We start from the raw sequence: 19162 nt of genomic DNA, 5'->3' as shown, positions 1-19162 counted from the left end.
GTTCAGATTAACGGGGTATACATTTTTTTTTTAATTAAATTCATTAGATCCAAATGGTATGTTTATGGTTTTTACAGAAGAACTCTGTATAACATGCTGAGATTAAAGTTTTGTCTTGAAGTTTAAAGACAGTCTTGAAATGCTTCATTTAAGAGAGCAGTTACTGGAGAATAAAAGCAGTCCCAGTGGCAAAATTGTTATTATTATTTAGCTGTTTGTGCGGTTTTATTTATCTTTCAGTGCAAAGTACATTAATAATCCATAAGAAAACAAATTCAGTTTTTCATGTTCTTACGGTTTTTAAATTGACCTTCAGAGCGCTGATTCAACAGTGAAAATGAAATTGGTAAGCTAATAATAAATCCACTCTCTCTTTTTTTTTTAAAAGATCTACAAGAGACAGCAGGGACTTGATTTACAACATCATTTAATGCAAACAAATCTTTTTTGACTGCTTTGAAGCAAAAAAAATAACTGTGCCACTCACTATCCAATTAAATCTTTCAGAGCAGAGTGCAATGACAGCGTGATCAATAAGGAAAAATTACTTGCGCCTACAAAAACAATTGAAAAATGTTAATGTAATAAACAATGCAATAAACAACAATGGCAAATTATATTCGATTGTTTAAAATTAATGTAGTACAAATCACTACATTGAAATATGTGTCTTTGGACTGAATTGTGAGGATTTTTTTTCTGCTCTTGTGCATTTTTTTTTAAGTGCAGCATAAACAAGACCAAGTCTAAAATTACAAACAAAACATTTTTTTTTATTTCATAGAACTTAGAAAAACACAAAGACAAAAGAAAAACAAGCTCTTCTTGCCTACAATGGATTTACATCGTGCTCTTTTTTTCTGCAAATATTTACATTCAGTATGTACATGAAGTGGAAATGAAAAACAATTGCCACAGTAAGATTTAATAGTAATAACAATACCACTATCAACAGCAATGACAATATATATGTGAGTACATACATACATAGCAAAGTCTGAAAGGACAGATAACAAAACAGCGAGATATAGATATAAAAAGTATAAACTGAGGTGTTACGTGTGGTTATCATGTGTTTCCAATACACAGTTTAAGTTTTGATATGGATTTGATGGATGAATATAAAGTAAAAAAGTAGACTAATCTGCTCACCTATTTATGTCCATTTCTAGAATTACATGAGAGATAGATGTTCATTTTTTCAATGTTGAACAAGCCAATCAATATTTGCATTGAAATATATGGGAAAATATATCATGGAATATCCAGAACTAGATCTTCAATAACGTTTCAACAGATTTAAATTAATGGAACATTTACCAAAAATAAACCCTCACCCTAATATTGTTCCATACCAGTATGACACAAAAGAGAAACTCTAAAGAATGTTCTGGTCATATTTGTTCATGCAATTACGATTAATTATGTATAAACATCAAACTGATCTATCATTTTAATTGTAATTGCATTGCATGTAAATACTTCTTCTTTTTTTTATTTTTTTAATCTATTTTACTGTGGAAGGAATGCCATACTGGTTTGTATTACCAGTATGATTTAAATTAAATTAAATTCAAGTTATTTGAATTTACCTTTGTAATTTTAATGAACAAAGATGGTGGACTTGGATGAGAATCTTTTTATCTTCTATTTCTTGTGTATATTCCTTCATTTCATGAATAAATATAGTATCTGCATGTAGCAGAAAAGTTGTCACTGCAAATGTGAATAAAATTCATGTTTGACTCCCATAAAGGCACAGGTTGCTCAGTCTGCCTCTTTCTCTGTTTTTGGTGAGACGTAGGCATGGCCAAAGGGAGAGCAAAGCCATTCAGTCTTTCAGCTGGTCAAAAATGTTAATCTACTTTCAAGCCAGCAACAGAAACTGTGCAGACAAAAAACAAAAACAAAAAAAAGTGTTCTTTTCGTATTTTGGAAAAGTACACAAGACAGGTGTGCATTTCCGTCTGCTTACCAGAGTGGTACCATTTTCCGTTTCAGACACTGGACACAAATCACGCACAACATCACATTAATTAAAGCATTTGTACTGTTTACTGTGACTGTACCATATAAATATTTTCACTCAGCACTTCCTCACATTCCCTCCCTTATGCATCTGCTGTTATTGGATGACCCTTCCCAGCATCGTGCTGATTCACAGCCCCAGCAGACAGACAGGGCAGACTGTGCTGGCTTTTCTTGAGCAGCTGTATACGGTTGTGGCAGTAGAATTTAACAGCCCTCCAGTCCCGGTGGTTAGTGACCAGCAGGGGGCAGAGCTGCAGGCAGCGCTCACAGTCCGCTTTGGCGGGCACACGCAGCTCCATAATGTTTTGCACCAGGTGGGACTCAACAGCTGCCCGCTCTGCTTCAGACCAAGGCCGCTTTAGCACACCACGTTTCCCTGAGACAGAGAAGAGAATTTATGTTAATCATTATTCCTAAGCAAACACTTCACTGAAGCTCTCCCAGGTACACACACACACACACACACACACACACACACACACACACACACACACACACACACACAGGTCAATGAGCCAGCACTGTGCTGAAGGTCTCAGTGCAATATCTGGAGTTTTTCCCTAATCTAATTGTGATTTAAATGTCTTACAATAATCACCAACCATCACAATTGGTCTTGCTTATATTTTACCAAAGTAGTATTGTTAATTGTATACATTTGTGATATACTGTAAACATCTACATATATGAATTACTTCTGGGAAATTGTGTGTCCCATCATGTCCTTAACACACACACAAATATTTATTAGTCTAACATTAGCGGTTTTCTGACCTTTGTCTAATTTTTCTTATCTCTTACTTTTAATCGGTTAAGAAATCTGGAAAGAAACAACAACCAATAATTTGTATTCAATAATATTTTTCCCTATATTGTCCTAATGACAATTTTATGATTGGTTTATGTATTACGAACACTGTGCATCATGGATTTTATACAATGTAAAAAATATTTATCAACAGAAAATATTTTTTTTAGTTTCTATGCTGTAATAAAGGCTTTGTCAATTAGCACTGCATTATTCATATACTTTATTGTTATTAAAATACCTCAAGATGGTTTGAAAAACTCACATAAACCATTTATTGTCGCAATGGTGTGTTTGTGGTGTGTCACAATCTGTTTTTTATTCAGCTACATTATGTGACAGTGTTTAGCACTCCATAATGTTCACATCGCCTCATTTTGGATAAATAAAATGTCAGGTCACGAATAGACTATCTTGTGTCTTTGAATTTAAATCTAGATTTATTCACATTGGCCCATGAAAACTTCTACAAGAACACGCTTGCCCGAAAAAAGAGCAGGGAACAAATTTACATTTTATTAAAAGTGTATTCTAGAATCTAGACCCATGGTCCAACACAATATTTGAAAGCCCCCCAGCCCGCATATCAGATATTTATGATAATTTTACAGTAATTGTGAAAGTAGCTTGTTTTCAAACTTTATTTATTAACTGAAACTGAGAATACTGATTTATTAAATGACTGGCCGAGAACCACACTGCTTTACATGATGATGCATACAGCTTCCCATAAATGTCATATATGTAGATGTTTACATCACAAAAGTACAAACCTAACCTGCCATAACCAGGGGCCCATACCATGATGGTAGTTGAACAAACTCAGGGTTACAGGATTAGTTTTAAGTTGGCAAACCAAAACAATTCAATCAGGCTTTGTTGGTACCATGACGCTGATCATCAACTTTCTCTGTCAACTCAGGCTTTGGTCCTGAGTTCATGGAGCTCATGCACATAACAGTGTGACATCGGTAGCGAACAGCCAATCGTATGCCTTGAAACTTCTTGCGAGAGAATCAGCTAGATTAATTTCTTCTGCCGAAGATTAAGAGATCGAAAAATATGAAGTACATAAATGCATTTACACATATCAGTGCAATTGAAAGCTGTGAAATTACTTTATATAGTTGATAATATACAGTATATATTTTTTGGGTATACAGAGACTCGAACAAGTAAGCTCAAATGTAGTCATTTTTAATGATTACAAATCTTATTTATATTATATATGATCAGTACATATTTATATTCATTTAAACAATGCTTAATACAAATTGTTAAACTAAAATTTCTCATGTGTAATGGATTATGGGTAGGCTATAATAATAATATTATAAATAATATAAAAGAATTATAATGAATAATCATCTAGATTATTATCTAGCTATATCCAGACAATTTTGTCTTTAAAAATCACTATACAGTGACCTTTAATTTGGAGCAAGAGAAACTAGGGGAGTGGCTTTAATGTGTCACTTTGCTGACAGCTGATTGGTCCAATTTCAGTTTGAGATCTTACACAGAACATAACCTTGCTATGACGACGAACACCGCTAAAAGCTGAGCCACTTTCATGGTGCCTAAAACCCAGGGTTGGCGCAAACCAAACTGAAACATACCTGGCTAGCCACCTAAACTGTCTTGATATGCCCCCAGATATGTCAATATTCTGGTTACAAGAAATCTGAATAAGACAGCTGCCATATGCTTACTTTTTTTGTTGCTCTCACCTATTCTTAGTTAGTTTAGCTACACTGTGCAAAGGTTGCAAAATCTGTGTTTTTTGTTTTTGTTTTATGTAATTCAATAACCCTGGTTTAACTGCATTGCACACGTAAACATGGACTGCAGTCACAATCATCAGTGTCATCCTCAGGCCCTGGAAATGAGGTGTACAAAGAAGTAGTCACACTGTATGATACAATCATACTGTCAGACTCACCAGTCTTGGGCTGTCCTGAGGCCTTTTTGCCGTTCATCTTCTTAGGCCGGGGGGATTTGCTGTTGCTTGAGGTTTTCTTCATCATAATGGTGGTTGCAGGAGATGGTGCTTCTGGATTCTCTTTACTCTGCTCAACATCTGAATCCTCTGACAGAGAGTCAGCAGAGTTTCCTGACAACACTGAAAGGGGTGTGAAAAGAAGTATGACTGATGTGTCCAATACTCTTTATTTATACCTGCCATGTGCTTGACACAACAAACTCACTCACCATCTAACTCCAGACAGATGTGATGTAAACTCATTCCTCGGAACAGGACGCCATCTCTCTCTCCACATAGTACCACCCGACCAATCAGACCCATTAGCCCTGGGTCTTGGCCGATGGTTGCACAGCTTTGCGTTACATGATACTCTTTCTGCAAAAAGCTTTCCAATCGCTGTGTGGCAGCCCCGCGGTGCCCTTCCTCCTCGCCCTCACTTAACAACAGGAGCTGCGTAAGTATCGCCACCTGTCTGCGAACACGTGTCTGCGTCAGTGCCCGTGGGTAACGTGTACCACTGGATCGAGCCAAGCTGCGTAGTAAATCTGTCCCCCGCAGCGGAGTGGCAGGCGAATGATATGGCCGGGCAAACACGTAGGGGTTCTGTGGATCGATTCCCACACCAGCACGAGTCTGCAAAAGCACCTCCAGACAGGCTTCAGAATGTGGCGGGAGGATGAGTGGCTGCACGCGGCCACGTTTCCCTTGGACCCCAACGCGAGGGAGATGGGGGAGGACCAACCGCTCGAATGGTGAGAGTGAGGCCTCGAGTGGGGTTAGAGCTTGTGGGGCACCAGGTGCCATGGGGGTGGGGCACTGGGATGTGATGCGGGCCTGGTACTCGGAGATGGTGAGTTTGGAGACTTCGCATTCACGGCGACGGTTGTAAAGGATGAGAAGGGCCAGGCTGGAGTGACAGAGGAGACGCCAGGCCTCAGCTGACTGTGGCGAGCGGGAGAGAGAGATGAAGGCAGAGTGCTGAAGCCGCCGCAGGTACAACACCAGGGAAGAGAGGGCGGAAAGAAGTGGGAGCATGTGGGGTCGACGTGAACTAAGAAAAGAGAAAAAGAACAAAAGTAAGTGCATGAGTTTAGAGAGACTGGATGATAAATTCTAACAGTAAATCATTTGTGTCTACACTGGACACGACAGCGACTGCAGCAAATCCATTTGACCTTTGTGTCAGAAGTGCAGGTATGTGGAGTATGTCAAATAAAACAGGGCATCAGTTTACTGTCAGGGATTTGTCGTATCGCAACGCATCCAGTGTCGACAGCATCACTGATTATAATGGGTTCTATTGTCTTTTGTCGTGTCATTTCACATCACTTGCTTTCGGTGTATACACAGTAGAGGTCTTCTCGGGTCCTAAAATCAGTACCCGTCCCGAATCACTTCTTACCCGAACCCGGCGTGCATACATTTTTTTTTTTTCAAACCCAAGACAGACCCGATACAATTTAGACCCGAGTCCGACCCGACGGCATTTCTTTTCGAACCCAACTGGACCCATACGTAAACGGCATTGCCGTGTGCACAGGCTGCAACCCCGCAGTCAGTCAGGAGAAATCCCGTTGTCCTGCTGACTGATTTGGCCGCTGCTCCATTAATTTAATTTATTGATTTACTTATTTATTTTTAATCTATATTTTTGCCTGCGCAATGGATACAAGTTATTTCTGAGTTCAGCTTTCAATTGTGACCAGTGTATTGGAAAAATAAACTTGATAGCTCAATAAAAATTAAATCGATAGCCTTATAAATCATGGATGCACTAGTGTTGTCTGCTCACTCCGGCGAAGGGCTTTAAAGCCCTTCTCCTTCTTACTAGAGTGTGTGAGAGATGACCCTTCGATTGACATTGTTCACCGTACTCCATGGAAGGTCTTGCAAACAGTCCTAAGCACATAGAAGCGCGGATACAGAGAGAACTTAGAAAAAGTGAGATAATGTTGTCAAAGAATTGCTTTAAATAAAATTTTCTTAAATGCTCAATATAGTTTAAAAGAATTTGGGTCTTCTCGGGGTTCATTCGGGAAAAAGCACATTTATTTTAAATGACCAGAGACCCGAGGCCACTAATACTGAACCCGAGACACTCGTTCTAGGATCTGAACCCACTCAGGTCTCGGGTCGGACTTCGGGTTTTCGGATCCATGTGGACCCGTGAAGACCTCTAATACATGGTGTAATATCAATTGAAAATGTCTGACCTTGATAGGTCAGTCTTATCCTCCGCTCCACTTTCTTCTTCTCTCCCTCCATTGTCCTCTCTCGCTTCTTTCGAAGATCCTGACTCCTTCACATGCTCCACAAACACTGAAGTGGGCACCACCTCTTTTGTCTTCACAGAAATGTCTAGCTCCTCATTCTCCTTTTTTATTTTCCGTCCTCCTTTTCTGGGAGGAGTAGCAGAAGTAGGTGGGCTCCTCTTTAACACAGACACTGGAACACCTCCTCCTCTGGGTGGAGTTGTCAGGGCTGGGGCAAGACTTTTGCGAATAGGGCTAGAGAGGGCAGGGTTCCTTCTGACTGGAGACAAAGGAGGTGGTGACTGTGGTGTTTCCACCACTACACCTGGCACAGGAGCTACTTGGAGGCATTGGGAATGTTTGCTCGATGATGGGAGAGATGAGTGTACACAATGAGAGTTACCAGAGGCTCGTGCTTGCTCCAGGGCAGAGCGCACATCAGGCTGGTGGGCATGGTGTTTGTTCAGATGGCGTGGGAGAGATCGGAAGTGACGGCCACAGTAGACACAGCGCTGTTTCTGTGCCATGGTGCTCTGCCCACGACCCACTGACACACTGACACTATTAGAAGTGACTCCTGCAGGTGGTGGGCACTTAAACACAGGTCTGGAACGAGCAGTGGTCTGCAGAGGGGAGGTTGGGATGGAAAGTTGAAATGAGGGAGGATGTCTGGGGGATCGTTGAGGTGCCTTTCTCTTGGCATGTGCAGCAGGAGAGGAGAGGGCTTTGTGCCTCTTGCGGCGGTGAGATGTTCGCATGTGCATCTCTCCATTGGCATCATCCGAGTCGAGGTCTGAATCACTGGGCTCAGAGTGAGAGAGAGGAGAGGACGAGGGAGAGAGAGACCAGGAAGGTGTGATGTATTCCGACACAGAAAGAGAAAGTGGAATAGGGCAGGACTCTTCCTCCTGAGAGAGAAAAAAAGCACATATATTTCAAAGATCTGTTAAAGAGTAAGTAATCTGAAAGGCATTGAAATGAGGTGTTTACACCCATTTTACTTCTGAAACATATATAAATGACAAACTTATAAGTCTCATGACTGAAAGTGAAAACTGTAGGGCAAAACTCAATTTTATCCACCAGGAAATGACTGAACACCAGCACTCACTTTGAAGAGGTTTTTGACTAGGATGAAGTGACCCTCAGGAGCATCTAGATAAATTCAAATGGTCATCCTTCTTGTCGATGAATTGCTATTTTTGTCATAACCTTCATTAAATTGTCAACTGGCATGTTGTTATTCAGTTTTTTTTTTAAAGGCAATTAGAAAATTGATGGGTCACGCTGCAGGCCCCCAATCCGCCTGAACCCATATGCTAGGGTTGCCACCTTTGATTTGTTAAAAACCGTGACACTCAGATGAAATTTGTTTTTTTGTTTTGTTTTTTTTGGGGGGGGGGACCAACCCATATTTGCAAATATACTATGTTAACAGTTGTAGGACTCCCTATTGCCTCTCTTACCTATATTTGTCCTGACATAGATGATTTTTTGTGTTATCCTCCTCGTCCGTCTCTCCCCCCATTTCACAAAACTGAGTAAATAGAAAGTTTTAAAAAAGCTAGCTAGCAACTGAACTCACACTGTTTCATGCTGGATGTGTGTGGATGCGTGCGACCGACCGACAGCACAGGCAGTTGCTAGGTGATAAGTTGAGCTTCCAATCAAATAAAAGTAAACGCCTGGCATTGGCCAATCCACTGTTTTACCCGTTTTTACCCGTTTACGGACACAGGATTCGATGTACACAACCATGAAGAAAACACAGTAACAGTAGAAGGAAACGGTTTAATTTGAAACCAGGAAATTCTACTTTAGAAGTACATTTTCACAAAAAAACAATTTGTGTCCCGGGAAAGAATATAAATTTTCCGGGACTGTCGCTCAAAAAAAGAGAACAATCCCTGGAAAACCGGGACGGGTGGCAACGCTACCATATGCACATGCATAGCTTGCATACCCACACGCTACGCCACTGACTTTACCAATTTTCAAACCACAAAGTTGTCGAATATGTAAATCTCCAAGGCTTTCATGAAAACTACAGATTATACTTTGCAGACTATATTAGGGATGGGATGGTATGAAAATTTTATATCACGATTATAGTGACCAAAATTATCGTGGTCATCAATATTATCACAGTTTTGTTAAAACGAGATGAAAGTGTTCAAAAAGAGTTGATGCTCACACTGAAGACATTTCAACAAGTTTTATATTTGAAAATCAACAAACAACAAATAAAACAAACAGCTCTATGCACTTTTTAAAGCAAGATTCTATTCTGTGGCATTTCCTTCCTTATAATGACCCTCGTCAATAGCAACGATTTATAACACCGCGCATTTATAACTCGTTTCATTCAAATACAACAGTCTTGCGTCTCCGTTTTTTATTGTATTGAAAATGAAAATAGAGTTGATTTATTGTTTACAGAGTTTGATAATACAGACCCTTTCCAAAAAATTTGAATATCATGGAAAAGTTTATTTATTTCCATAATTCCATTCAAAACGTTAAACTTCCATAGATTATAGATTCAGGGCCCACAACTTAATAAACGATTTCAAGTATTTAGTTGTTTATTTGTACATAATTTGGGCTTCCAGCTCATAAAACCCACGGAAACAGGATTTCAAAAAATATATATCACACAGTAATACCATGGTCATTGAACCAGGTTTTGGTTCTTTTGGCAGTGTGGGCAGGTGCAAATCTTGCTGGAAATTGAAGGAAGCATGAAGTGCTCTGAAAATGTCCTGGTAGACGGCTGCGATGACTCTGGATTTAATAAAGCACAGTGGACCAAAGTCCTCTTTTCTGATGAGAGCAAATTTTGCATCTCATTTGGAAACCAAGGTCCCAGAGTCTGGAGGAAGAATGGAGAGGCACACAATCCAAGATGCTTGAAGTCCAGTGTGAAGTTTCCACAGTCTGTGTTGGTTTGGGGAGCCATGTCATCGGCTGGTGTTGGTCCACTGTGCTGTCCACTCAACGCAGCCGTCTACCAGGACATTTTCAGAGCACTTCATGCTTCCTTCAGCAGACAAGCTTTATGGAGATGCTGACTTCATTTTCCAGCAGGATTTGCACCTGCCCACACTGCCGAAAGAACCAAAACCTGGTTCAATGACCATGGTATTACTGTGTGATTTCATGTAATATTCAAATTTTTTGAAATCCTGTTTTCGTGGGTTTTATGAGCTGGAAGCCCAAATTATGTACAAATAAACAACTAAATACTTGAAATCGTTTAAGTTGTGGGCCCTGAATCTATAATCTATGGAAGTTTAACGTTTTGAATGGAATTATGGAAATAAATAAACTTTTCCATGATATTCAAATTTTTTGGAAAGGGTCTGTATTGTTGTGATCATCTTGTCTGGACAATTGTTTTGTACGCTGTACATAATGGATTTATAAACAGGTAAGATTTAAAACGTTAATCTCAATTCAATGTCCCCGTAATTATGTGAAAAAAAAAAAAAAATCATTGTAATAAGTGTATAATGAATATACATTATTATCCATTAAATGTCACTCTTAATAGTCTTTTTTGAACTTGTTCGTTCGTCTTTGGCTCAATGCCACTTGCTGCGAACTTTTCTTTGCCGAAGCTTCACGTTTATTTCAAGTGAGTGATATAAAATAGTTCAACTTAAAACAACATTTTATGCCCAATTATTTCCCGGACGTAGTTTTGGTATTGAGGTCAAAGTTAACTTGCCTTGCGTTCGCTATACAACAGTGGGTGATGGTCACACAAGACGACTCGGCAGATTTGAAGTGTTTCTATTGCAGCGACTTTTTCTTGTGCATCTGAGTGATCATCCTCGATTAAGTTTCCCTCAGGACTTTTGTTAAAGCCAAAATGTGACCACACCTCAGATTTGGTCCTCTTAAAAGGCTGAAAATCTCCCGAGTACGGTCACTGCCTTACGCCATTCCTTCTTAAAATTTTTTTTTTAAAAAACCTTGCGCGCTGCACGTCTGCATCAGACATTTTTTTCTGGCTGAACAGGATTAATAGTGAATTATTAAAATCGCGATAATCAAACACGGTTTTAATGATAATTAAATTTTAAACGATATTACTAACTGTCAGTACATTTTATCGTGGTTTATAGTGAAACCGGTTATTGTCCCATCCCCACAGACTATACAGCATTTTTGTATCCCTGCCCAGGGACAGTTGGCTCGACAGAGGGTTATTAACAGAACAATTCATTTAAGGGTAGGTTTATCACTGAAAATTGTGTCATAATATGCCTACTCTTTAAACTGCATTTTGGTCAAAATGAAACACTATGCCATAGAGCTGTGCAATATCATGTGAGACAATATATATTGTCTACGATGACATCGTGATTGTTGTTTTAATGATGTGTGGTCTGACATTATCGAGTATGTCCCTCACTTTACAGAAACACATCTAGAGAGCACATGCAAACACTACGTGACGTAGTCTAGTGTGTTAGACTAGTGTGTTTGTGCATTTAGAATGCACACTTTCACTGCAGGATTTAGTCTATTAAAATGGATTTAAAATGCCCTCAATATTCAAGATAAGGGGCAAAAATACCTCTGCATGTCATTTATATTTATATCATTTAATATAGTTAAATCAACCTCACATGAAGAGTTCCATTTTTTTCTCCAAATATAAGCACAATTACAAATTTTATACACAGTTCAATAAACAAGAATGTAAAATTAAGAATTAAATTTTAGACACAATATTGCCTGATTTTGCTCTCTTTCACCCACAAAAAAAGTTCCAAACAAAGCCACAGGACTGCTTTGTGTCTCTGTCTGAGCAACACAAGGCAGTGGATTGTTTGACTGAAGGATTCAATGATTCACTCATTAAGACAGTCAAATGCTTCGTTCCTGAATGAATCAGCCGTTTGAATGAATCAGTTGAAAGTCAATGACTCACTCACAAAAATCTCTTTATAAAGGTAAAAATGCCCTTGAAATGTAAAAATCTATTTAAATTTATGGAAAAGATGATTTCTGTCACTGCTGTGAACTGACCACCACACAGAATATGAAGAATATCAAAAACTTTAGGAGTCAGCTGTCCACGGCAGTCCTAAATCTGCCAAGGTATCAACAGAATAAACACTAAGCAAAATATCGTCTAATTATCGTTATCGATAAAATCCCAGAAAATATCGAAATATAAATTTGTGTCAATATCGCACACCCCTACTATGGTAATAGCTTTCTTACCTGTACGTGACAACGTTTTGCTTCGGGGGGTTGGGGTGAACTAACATAACTTTCAGTTTTCTTGTCCGTTTGGCCTAAAACACTGTGTTCATGGTCATCCACATTTAAATGTTGACTACAAACACAGGTTTTTCTCTTCGTATCTACGATTCTTTGCAGCCCTTAGCCACTGCCTACAATGTGTTGGATGCTTAACTAGGAACCGAAAGTAACACTCCCAACAAACGTTTAATCTTTGAATTCTTGCAACAGGGAACAATACAAGTTGAGACCTTTATGACTAAACGTTTGCTAAGAAGCAAGGTGGTATTTGACTCTGGCATGCGTGTCCATAACAGACTGGAGGAAGTGGCCTAGGATGGCAACATGCCCAGTGCATTATGGGTGTTGAAGTTTTCCTACCTATTTGGCAAAAGAGAAAACAGAAGCCTTTTTTCCCCGTTTTCTGTTGTCAGGTAGCACAGATTTTTTTTAAATATATATTTTCTTTAAAGGTGAACTAAGTAACTTTTTTTACCTTAACTGAACAGCTTCGGAGTCATTGGAATGGTTATATGACTTATTTCGGGTTGAATGGTGGTCGTTTCGCACCCCCCTGGTGCCCGTGAGCGGAAAATACGCACTTGCAACTTTGAGCCGGCGGGCCGCCGGCCGCTGCGTCAGGAAGTCTCGCGTGATATCAGGTCTCGCGATGTAAACAATTGCTTTACGGCCAAAAGAAATCTGCTAAAATGCTGTCATTATTGCGCTCCCTCACGCTGTCCGAACCCGAATGAAGAAGACGTTTTAAAGAATGTCCCGTCTGCTTTGATGTCGTTGATCTATAGCCTCTGGTGTCTGAGAATCACCAACGAGTTTTTACGACAGTGTTGTCAAATATCTATTCCGAAGCTGTGGGGGGAGCTCTAGAGAGAAACCTGCGAGCAAAAAGCGAGAATACAGCGAAGAAGTCCCGAAGCTACTGAGTGCTGCTTTAAATTCACACTTCTACTGTATAGGCAGCCAAGTTTTATTGAAAGCCCATTTTGCCAGTGCTATTTAAGTTGAATTTAAATAAAGTAGTACATACTGGATGGAACTGTAGAAAATGCTGGAAATGTTAGTATGCAGTGGTGCTTATATTTATGGTGCATTTACACTGATGGCCAGGGGTGCAACAATCATTTTGTGAAGTGAGGGGGACAGGATCTTTAGCATGAGCCCTGAAAATGACTGTTGCTTGTTAACTGGGTGTGTAGTCTATGATTGTGCATTTGTAAAAACTGAACTTAAATTTACCTTTTTAATGTTGCTCTCGTGGTCCAAACTGCAATCAAAGCTACTAGGAGGCACAGTGCCATGGAAACCCTGAGAGGGGGAGGAAACATCATCACAAAATATTAGAGTGTGACTATAAAGTCCCACTAACATTCTCACACATACAGTACACATGAATAAATCAAGTACCATGCAAATAAACACATATCAAAAACACATCTAAATGATCAAATTTGATGCAATTTGCATACAACTAGTATCACTAAGTGCAAAAGGAGCTTAGAGCATTGAGATGTGCTGGCCATTGTCATGGTTACACTTACCACAGCGTTTTCTCCCCACTCCGTCAAACTGTAATCCACAGTGATCTCCTCCCCCTTAGTGATGTCGCGGATCGCTATGACAATCAGTCGCACTTGATTTCCACAGTGCACTTCCCGAATGCGGCAGTTTGGTGGTGGGGGGTACGAGACAGCTCCCCTCAATCCGCTAGAGCCCTCCTCACTCACACTGCATGGGAGAAAACTACATCAGACAGCAGTACACCAAAACAAACTGATATAGATTAACTTGCGTGTACAATAACATTTTAAAACGTGCATCCTCCCGATCAATTTTAAGCATCCAGATGGTATAATCAAACATATCTTGTGGAGTGCTCTCAGAGTATGAGAGTAATTAAACTGTTTGACTTCAAAGATTTCTTATCCTGTTGCGCCCTTCTATAGGCCATGACCAGCGACTAGTCGATGTCAAGCTTAAAGCGTCATGGCAGAGCATTAAAGTATGCGCAACCTCTAGTATACATGTGTTTTTTGTTGAGTATCATTCATACATCAGACTGTTATGGCTCATATATGCAATTCATTGCAATTCAATGATAATTGAGAGATGGTCAAATAAATGTTCCCCAAAAGCTTGTTGTGTCATATTTGACATTTATATTAACATGGAAAAATCCCAAGTGAAGTAAACCCAAGTTGCTTCAGTCCAATAACTGTTGATCTTATATTTACTTTATAAGAATCATGAAAGATTTAACAGCAAAAAATATTTACTTGTTAAAAAAGTATAACTATCAATCAGAGGGCAGAAGGGTATGAAGCAGAGTGTGTACATTTTTCAGTAAAAATGTTGTCATACATTTTTATAGGCCCTAGTAATTTGCATATTAAATATGATACAACAGGCTAATATATTTATAAATAGGCATTATACTTATTGTGTAACAGAATTTTACAAAGAATGTTTACTTTAAGTTATGAAAGTTAAGTTAAGTTATACTTGTTATGCCAAACAAGTATTCTTTTTTTAAACTAATTCATACCCCCAAAGGGGCAACATATCCTGGGCAAAAAAAATAAATAAAAATCACACATCAAATATATACAAAATTATCGTGATTATCAATATTTTCACGGTTTTGTTAAAACGAGATGAAAGTGTTCAAAAAGAACTGATGCTCACACTAAAAACAGTTTAATATTTGAAAATCAACAAACAACAAATAAAACAAGCAGCTCTATGCACTTTTTAAACCAATATTATTCTGTGGCATTTCCTTCCTTATAATGACCGTCGTCAATAGCAACGCATTATAACACAGCGCACATCCATGTATCGCAACGGACGCGCACGGGCACGCGCTCTCTCGTTTCATTCAAATACAACTTGCCGTCTTACGTCTCCGTTCTTGGGCGATTGTTTTGTACGCTGTACAAAATGGATTTATAAACAGGTAAGATTTAAAACACTAATCTCAATTCAATATGTCCCCGTAATTGTGTGGTAAAAAAAAAGCCACTTTGGCTCAAAGCCACTTGCTGCGAACTTTTCTTCGCGGAAGCTTCACGTTTATTTCAAGTAATTGAGATAAAATATTTCAACTCAAAACAACATTTTGTGCCCAATTATTTCCCAGACGTAATTTTTGGTAAGTGGGTGATGGTCACACAAGAGGACTCAGCAGATTTAAGGTGTTTCCCCCCTATTGTAGTGACCATCCTCGATTAAGTTTCACTCAACACTTTTGTAAAAGCCAAAATGTGACCACACCTCAGATTTGGTCCTCTTAAAACGCTGAAAAATCTCCCGAGTACGGTCACTGCCTTTCGCCATTCCTTCTCGAATAGAAAAAACAACATTGCGCGCTGCGCCTGCGTCAGACGTTGCTGGCTGGACAGGATTTACAGCGAGTTATTAAAATCGCGATAATCAAACACGGTTTTAATGATAATTAAATTTTGAAAGATAATACTAACCGTCAGTACATTTGATCGTGGTTTATAGTAAAGCAAAATGAAACAAAAGCACGCACATCAGTCTCAAAAGGGTGCTCGACTAAAAAACCAACAAGTAAAAAATATATAAAGTCGGCAACACCTAAGCTCCAAAATTATCAAAAATATTTATTTTCAAGACAGCTATCGCATAGCGTATGTTACGTTTCGAGCACGCAGGCTCTTCATCTGATGAAGAGCCTGCGTTGAAGAGCCTGCGTGCTCGAAACGTAACATACGCTATGCGATAGCTGTCTTGAAAATAAATATTTTTGATAATTTTGGAGCTTAGGTGTTGCCGACTTTATATATTTTTACATCGTGGTTTATAGTGAAACCGGTAATCGTCCCATCCCTTATATATATATATATATATCTATGTATATGTGTGTGTGTGTGTGTGTGTTCACTATGACTTAACGCTGCAATAAACAGATACAAACACACACATACCATGAGCCCTGGTACACACACACACTGGCCCAAAGAAAATAAACACGTTGCAATAACATACACAACCAGCATTCCAGTAATCCCCCACCTCGATATACACACAACTAGCCTACATCTCTCGACCACACAACAAACACAATTACTTGCTATCTCCTCCTAGCACGCACACATACACACATGCAGTCTCTTTAGTCAGACCACACACACACACACACACACACACACACACACACACACACACACACACACACACACACACACACACACACACACACACACACACACACACACACACACACACACACACACACACACACACACACACACACACACACACACACACACACACACACACACACACACACACACACACACACACACACACACACACACACACACTCACCAGAGCTGAGCAGATTGTGTTTCATAGTATGGTCCATCAGCAGCAGGGACTCCGTGTTTGTCCTCACGACCGTCACCTGAAACACACATATTATAGGGTCTCACATAGATATTTGCACACTTATACCATCTCTGAAACTTACACAAATATAATGTTAAGCTGTATGGTTTACTTGAAAGAGTAATGGTACATTCACACTTACAGTGATTGAATCATTGGAGGTTGACTGGTCACTTTGTTGCTGCTAATTGCTGTCAGTGTGAATACCACTTGACAATAGAGCTTGGCTCCTTATTTCTCGATCTCGATTTTTATATTTTTTTATCATTTTCTGTTTTCTTACATATCAATTAAAGAAAAAAAAAAAAAAACATTTTACCTTTCTCTGGTCCATAGCTGTTCTCTGACATGCTCTCTTCCTCATCCTCTGTGGCAAAGACTCTATCGCACACCTTCACTGGTGTCCCTTTCCTTTTCCTTCCACAGCCACGTCTACGAAACACACACACACATCATCATCGTCATCATCATCATCACATTAAACGGACAGCCTGAACAACTTAATCAGCAACAAAACATAAATCACCCTGACGAATCAATAACCTGGACACATCAGTGGATCAATGGAAATCACAGCACAAATCCTATTCAGTCTTACTTCTCTAGACCAAAAATGTGGAAGGAAAACATGTTTAATTAAGACTCGTATAATCCACCTCTATTTGTTACTAAAAATAGCACCGCCTATACAATTAATCTTTTATACCTGGCTTAACTAAAGGAAGCCCGTCAACTGATCTGAATCATTAGGCTATGTGTTAAGCACATCAGAAATATAATGCTCATCTTAGCAAGCACCACTAATTAATCCACTACACATTCACTCTTCTTCTTCAAGAAGAAGAATCAGTTAGGTAGAATCTACGTATATATGTACATAATAACAGAACTCTGATCTAGAGAAGTTTTCCTCGCAAATCAATAATCCATAAAATCTTCAACAGTGGGTAACTGACCACATAAACGTGTGAGCTGCTGTTAATAGAGCAGTGTATGAAAGCCAAAGATTCGTTTTCCACAGATGCAGCGGTGAATGCTTAATTAGACACGTGTAGAGATGTGCAGTCTCTTGGTTACAGATGTGTTCAGTGTGTGTGTCGTGCCTGACGTATTCATTGAGCTGTGATAAGACTTAGTCTTGCCGACTGGATATTGATCTGGCCGACCCTCCATCTGGACCCGAGAGCATATGTTTGCGTGTGCTTGTGTGCATGCAGGCAGGCGGATTCATATGTTCATCCCTCGATTCACCATTTCAGGTCAGCTTAATAAAGAACTGAGTTAGTGATAATTACAAAGATGATAAAAAACAAGTCTATGAAACTTAATAAGAGTACATGGCAGTATTAAACTGATGTGAATGATGGAAGTGGGTCAACGACATATAAAGCTTAAGTCGGCAAAGTAACACTTCGAGTGTCTACAGTGCCTAACACATTATTATTTTGTGGTTGTATTTTTTTATTCATATTAACTTATAATTATTGCATTCTAGTTGGCAGGTATTTTGTATTTTTAGCATCCAATTTTACTTTTAAAGACAGAAACATATTCATACTCGCATACCAGTAATGCATTCAATGCAATAATTCACAATCCTTTTTTTTTTTTTTTTTCACTTCGACCTATTATGTGTTGGTTTAAATCAAGAATTTACATGGTTGTTGTACCACCTGATAAATATCAGTTTAAAACAAATTTTACATTGAACAGGCTTCTACTTGGATCCCCGTATTAGCTTTAGCCTATTCTAACAAGTTCATGCAGAATTTTTAAATACAATAAAGAAGTTTATGATAAAATAGCATTTTCCTAGTTTCTCATTGGTTGTACCTGACATGGAAAGTGTACCAACCTACCCATACTTTAAAAGTAGCTATTTTTATCAGTATTTGAGAGAGATCTACTACAAACCCTTTCACTCTGCCACAAAAGATCAATTGGACTCCTCTGGATGCTGCATTAACATGCTTACTCTTTATTACCATTACTCTTATTATCAGTTCATAATAAAAAATACCTATGTGTTCACTTAAAGGTGCACTGTGTAATTTTTAGCGGCATCTAGTGGTGAGGTTGCGAATTGCAACCAACAGAAGTTACGGTGTCCGACAGGAAAAGACGTCTTTGTCTGAGACAGCAGAGAGTAGCCAGTTAAGCAATTGAAAGAGGTTTCTTTACAAAGATAAATTAAGAAATTAGGTTTACTTAATTATTCAGTAAAACGTTGTTATTGCGAATATTATTGTTACTTGTTCATCATTGTGTCAGTGTTTTATTCGCTGACTTTAGCTACTGTAGCTTCTTTGCATGAAGAAAACCATAGTGACGAAACGCGTTTGTCCATTTAGGGCTACTGTAGAATTTTGAGACCGTACAGCACCGTTGAGACTGTAC

The 19162-nt window shown here is 39.0% G+C and overlaps 1 protein-coding gene across 1 annotated transcript in view; it reads right to left on the bottom strand.

Moving 5' to 3' along the window:
* Positions 1–752: 752 nt before the first annotated feature.
* LOC309494986 (uncharacterized protein) overlaps positions 753–19162 on the bottom strand; it is a 27107-nt gene continuing 8697 nt past the window's right edge. The window contains exons 2-9 of the mRNA XM_082164500.1: positions 17085–17197; positions 16706–16781; positions 13894–14080; positions 13592–13660; positions 7037–7983; positions 5051–5874; positions 4782–4961; positions 753–2407 (exon numbers count right to left, since the gene is read on the bottom strand). Of these exons, the coding sequence (XP_082020626.1) occupies positions 2112–2407; positions 4782–4961; positions 5051–5874; positions 7037–7983; positions 13592–13660; positions 13894–14080; positions 16706–16781; positions 17085–17197 (2692 nt within the window). The 3' untranslated portion in view covers positions 753–2111. The remainder of the gene's footprint in view (positions 2408–4781; positions 4962–5050; positions 5875–7036; positions 7984–13591; positions 13661–13893; positions 14081–16705; positions 16782–17084; positions 17198–19162) is intronic.

This window comes from Leuciscus leuciscus (genome assembly GCF_965113295.1).
Source record: "Leuciscus leuciscus genome assembly, chromosome: 3".
Taxonomy (NCBI): Eukaryota; Metazoa; Chordata; class Actinopteri; order Cypriniformes; family Leuciscidae; genus Leuciscus; species Leuciscus leuciscus.
Note: the sequence above shows the minus strand (reverse complement) of the source record. Positions and strands in the feature narration are given on the sequence as shown.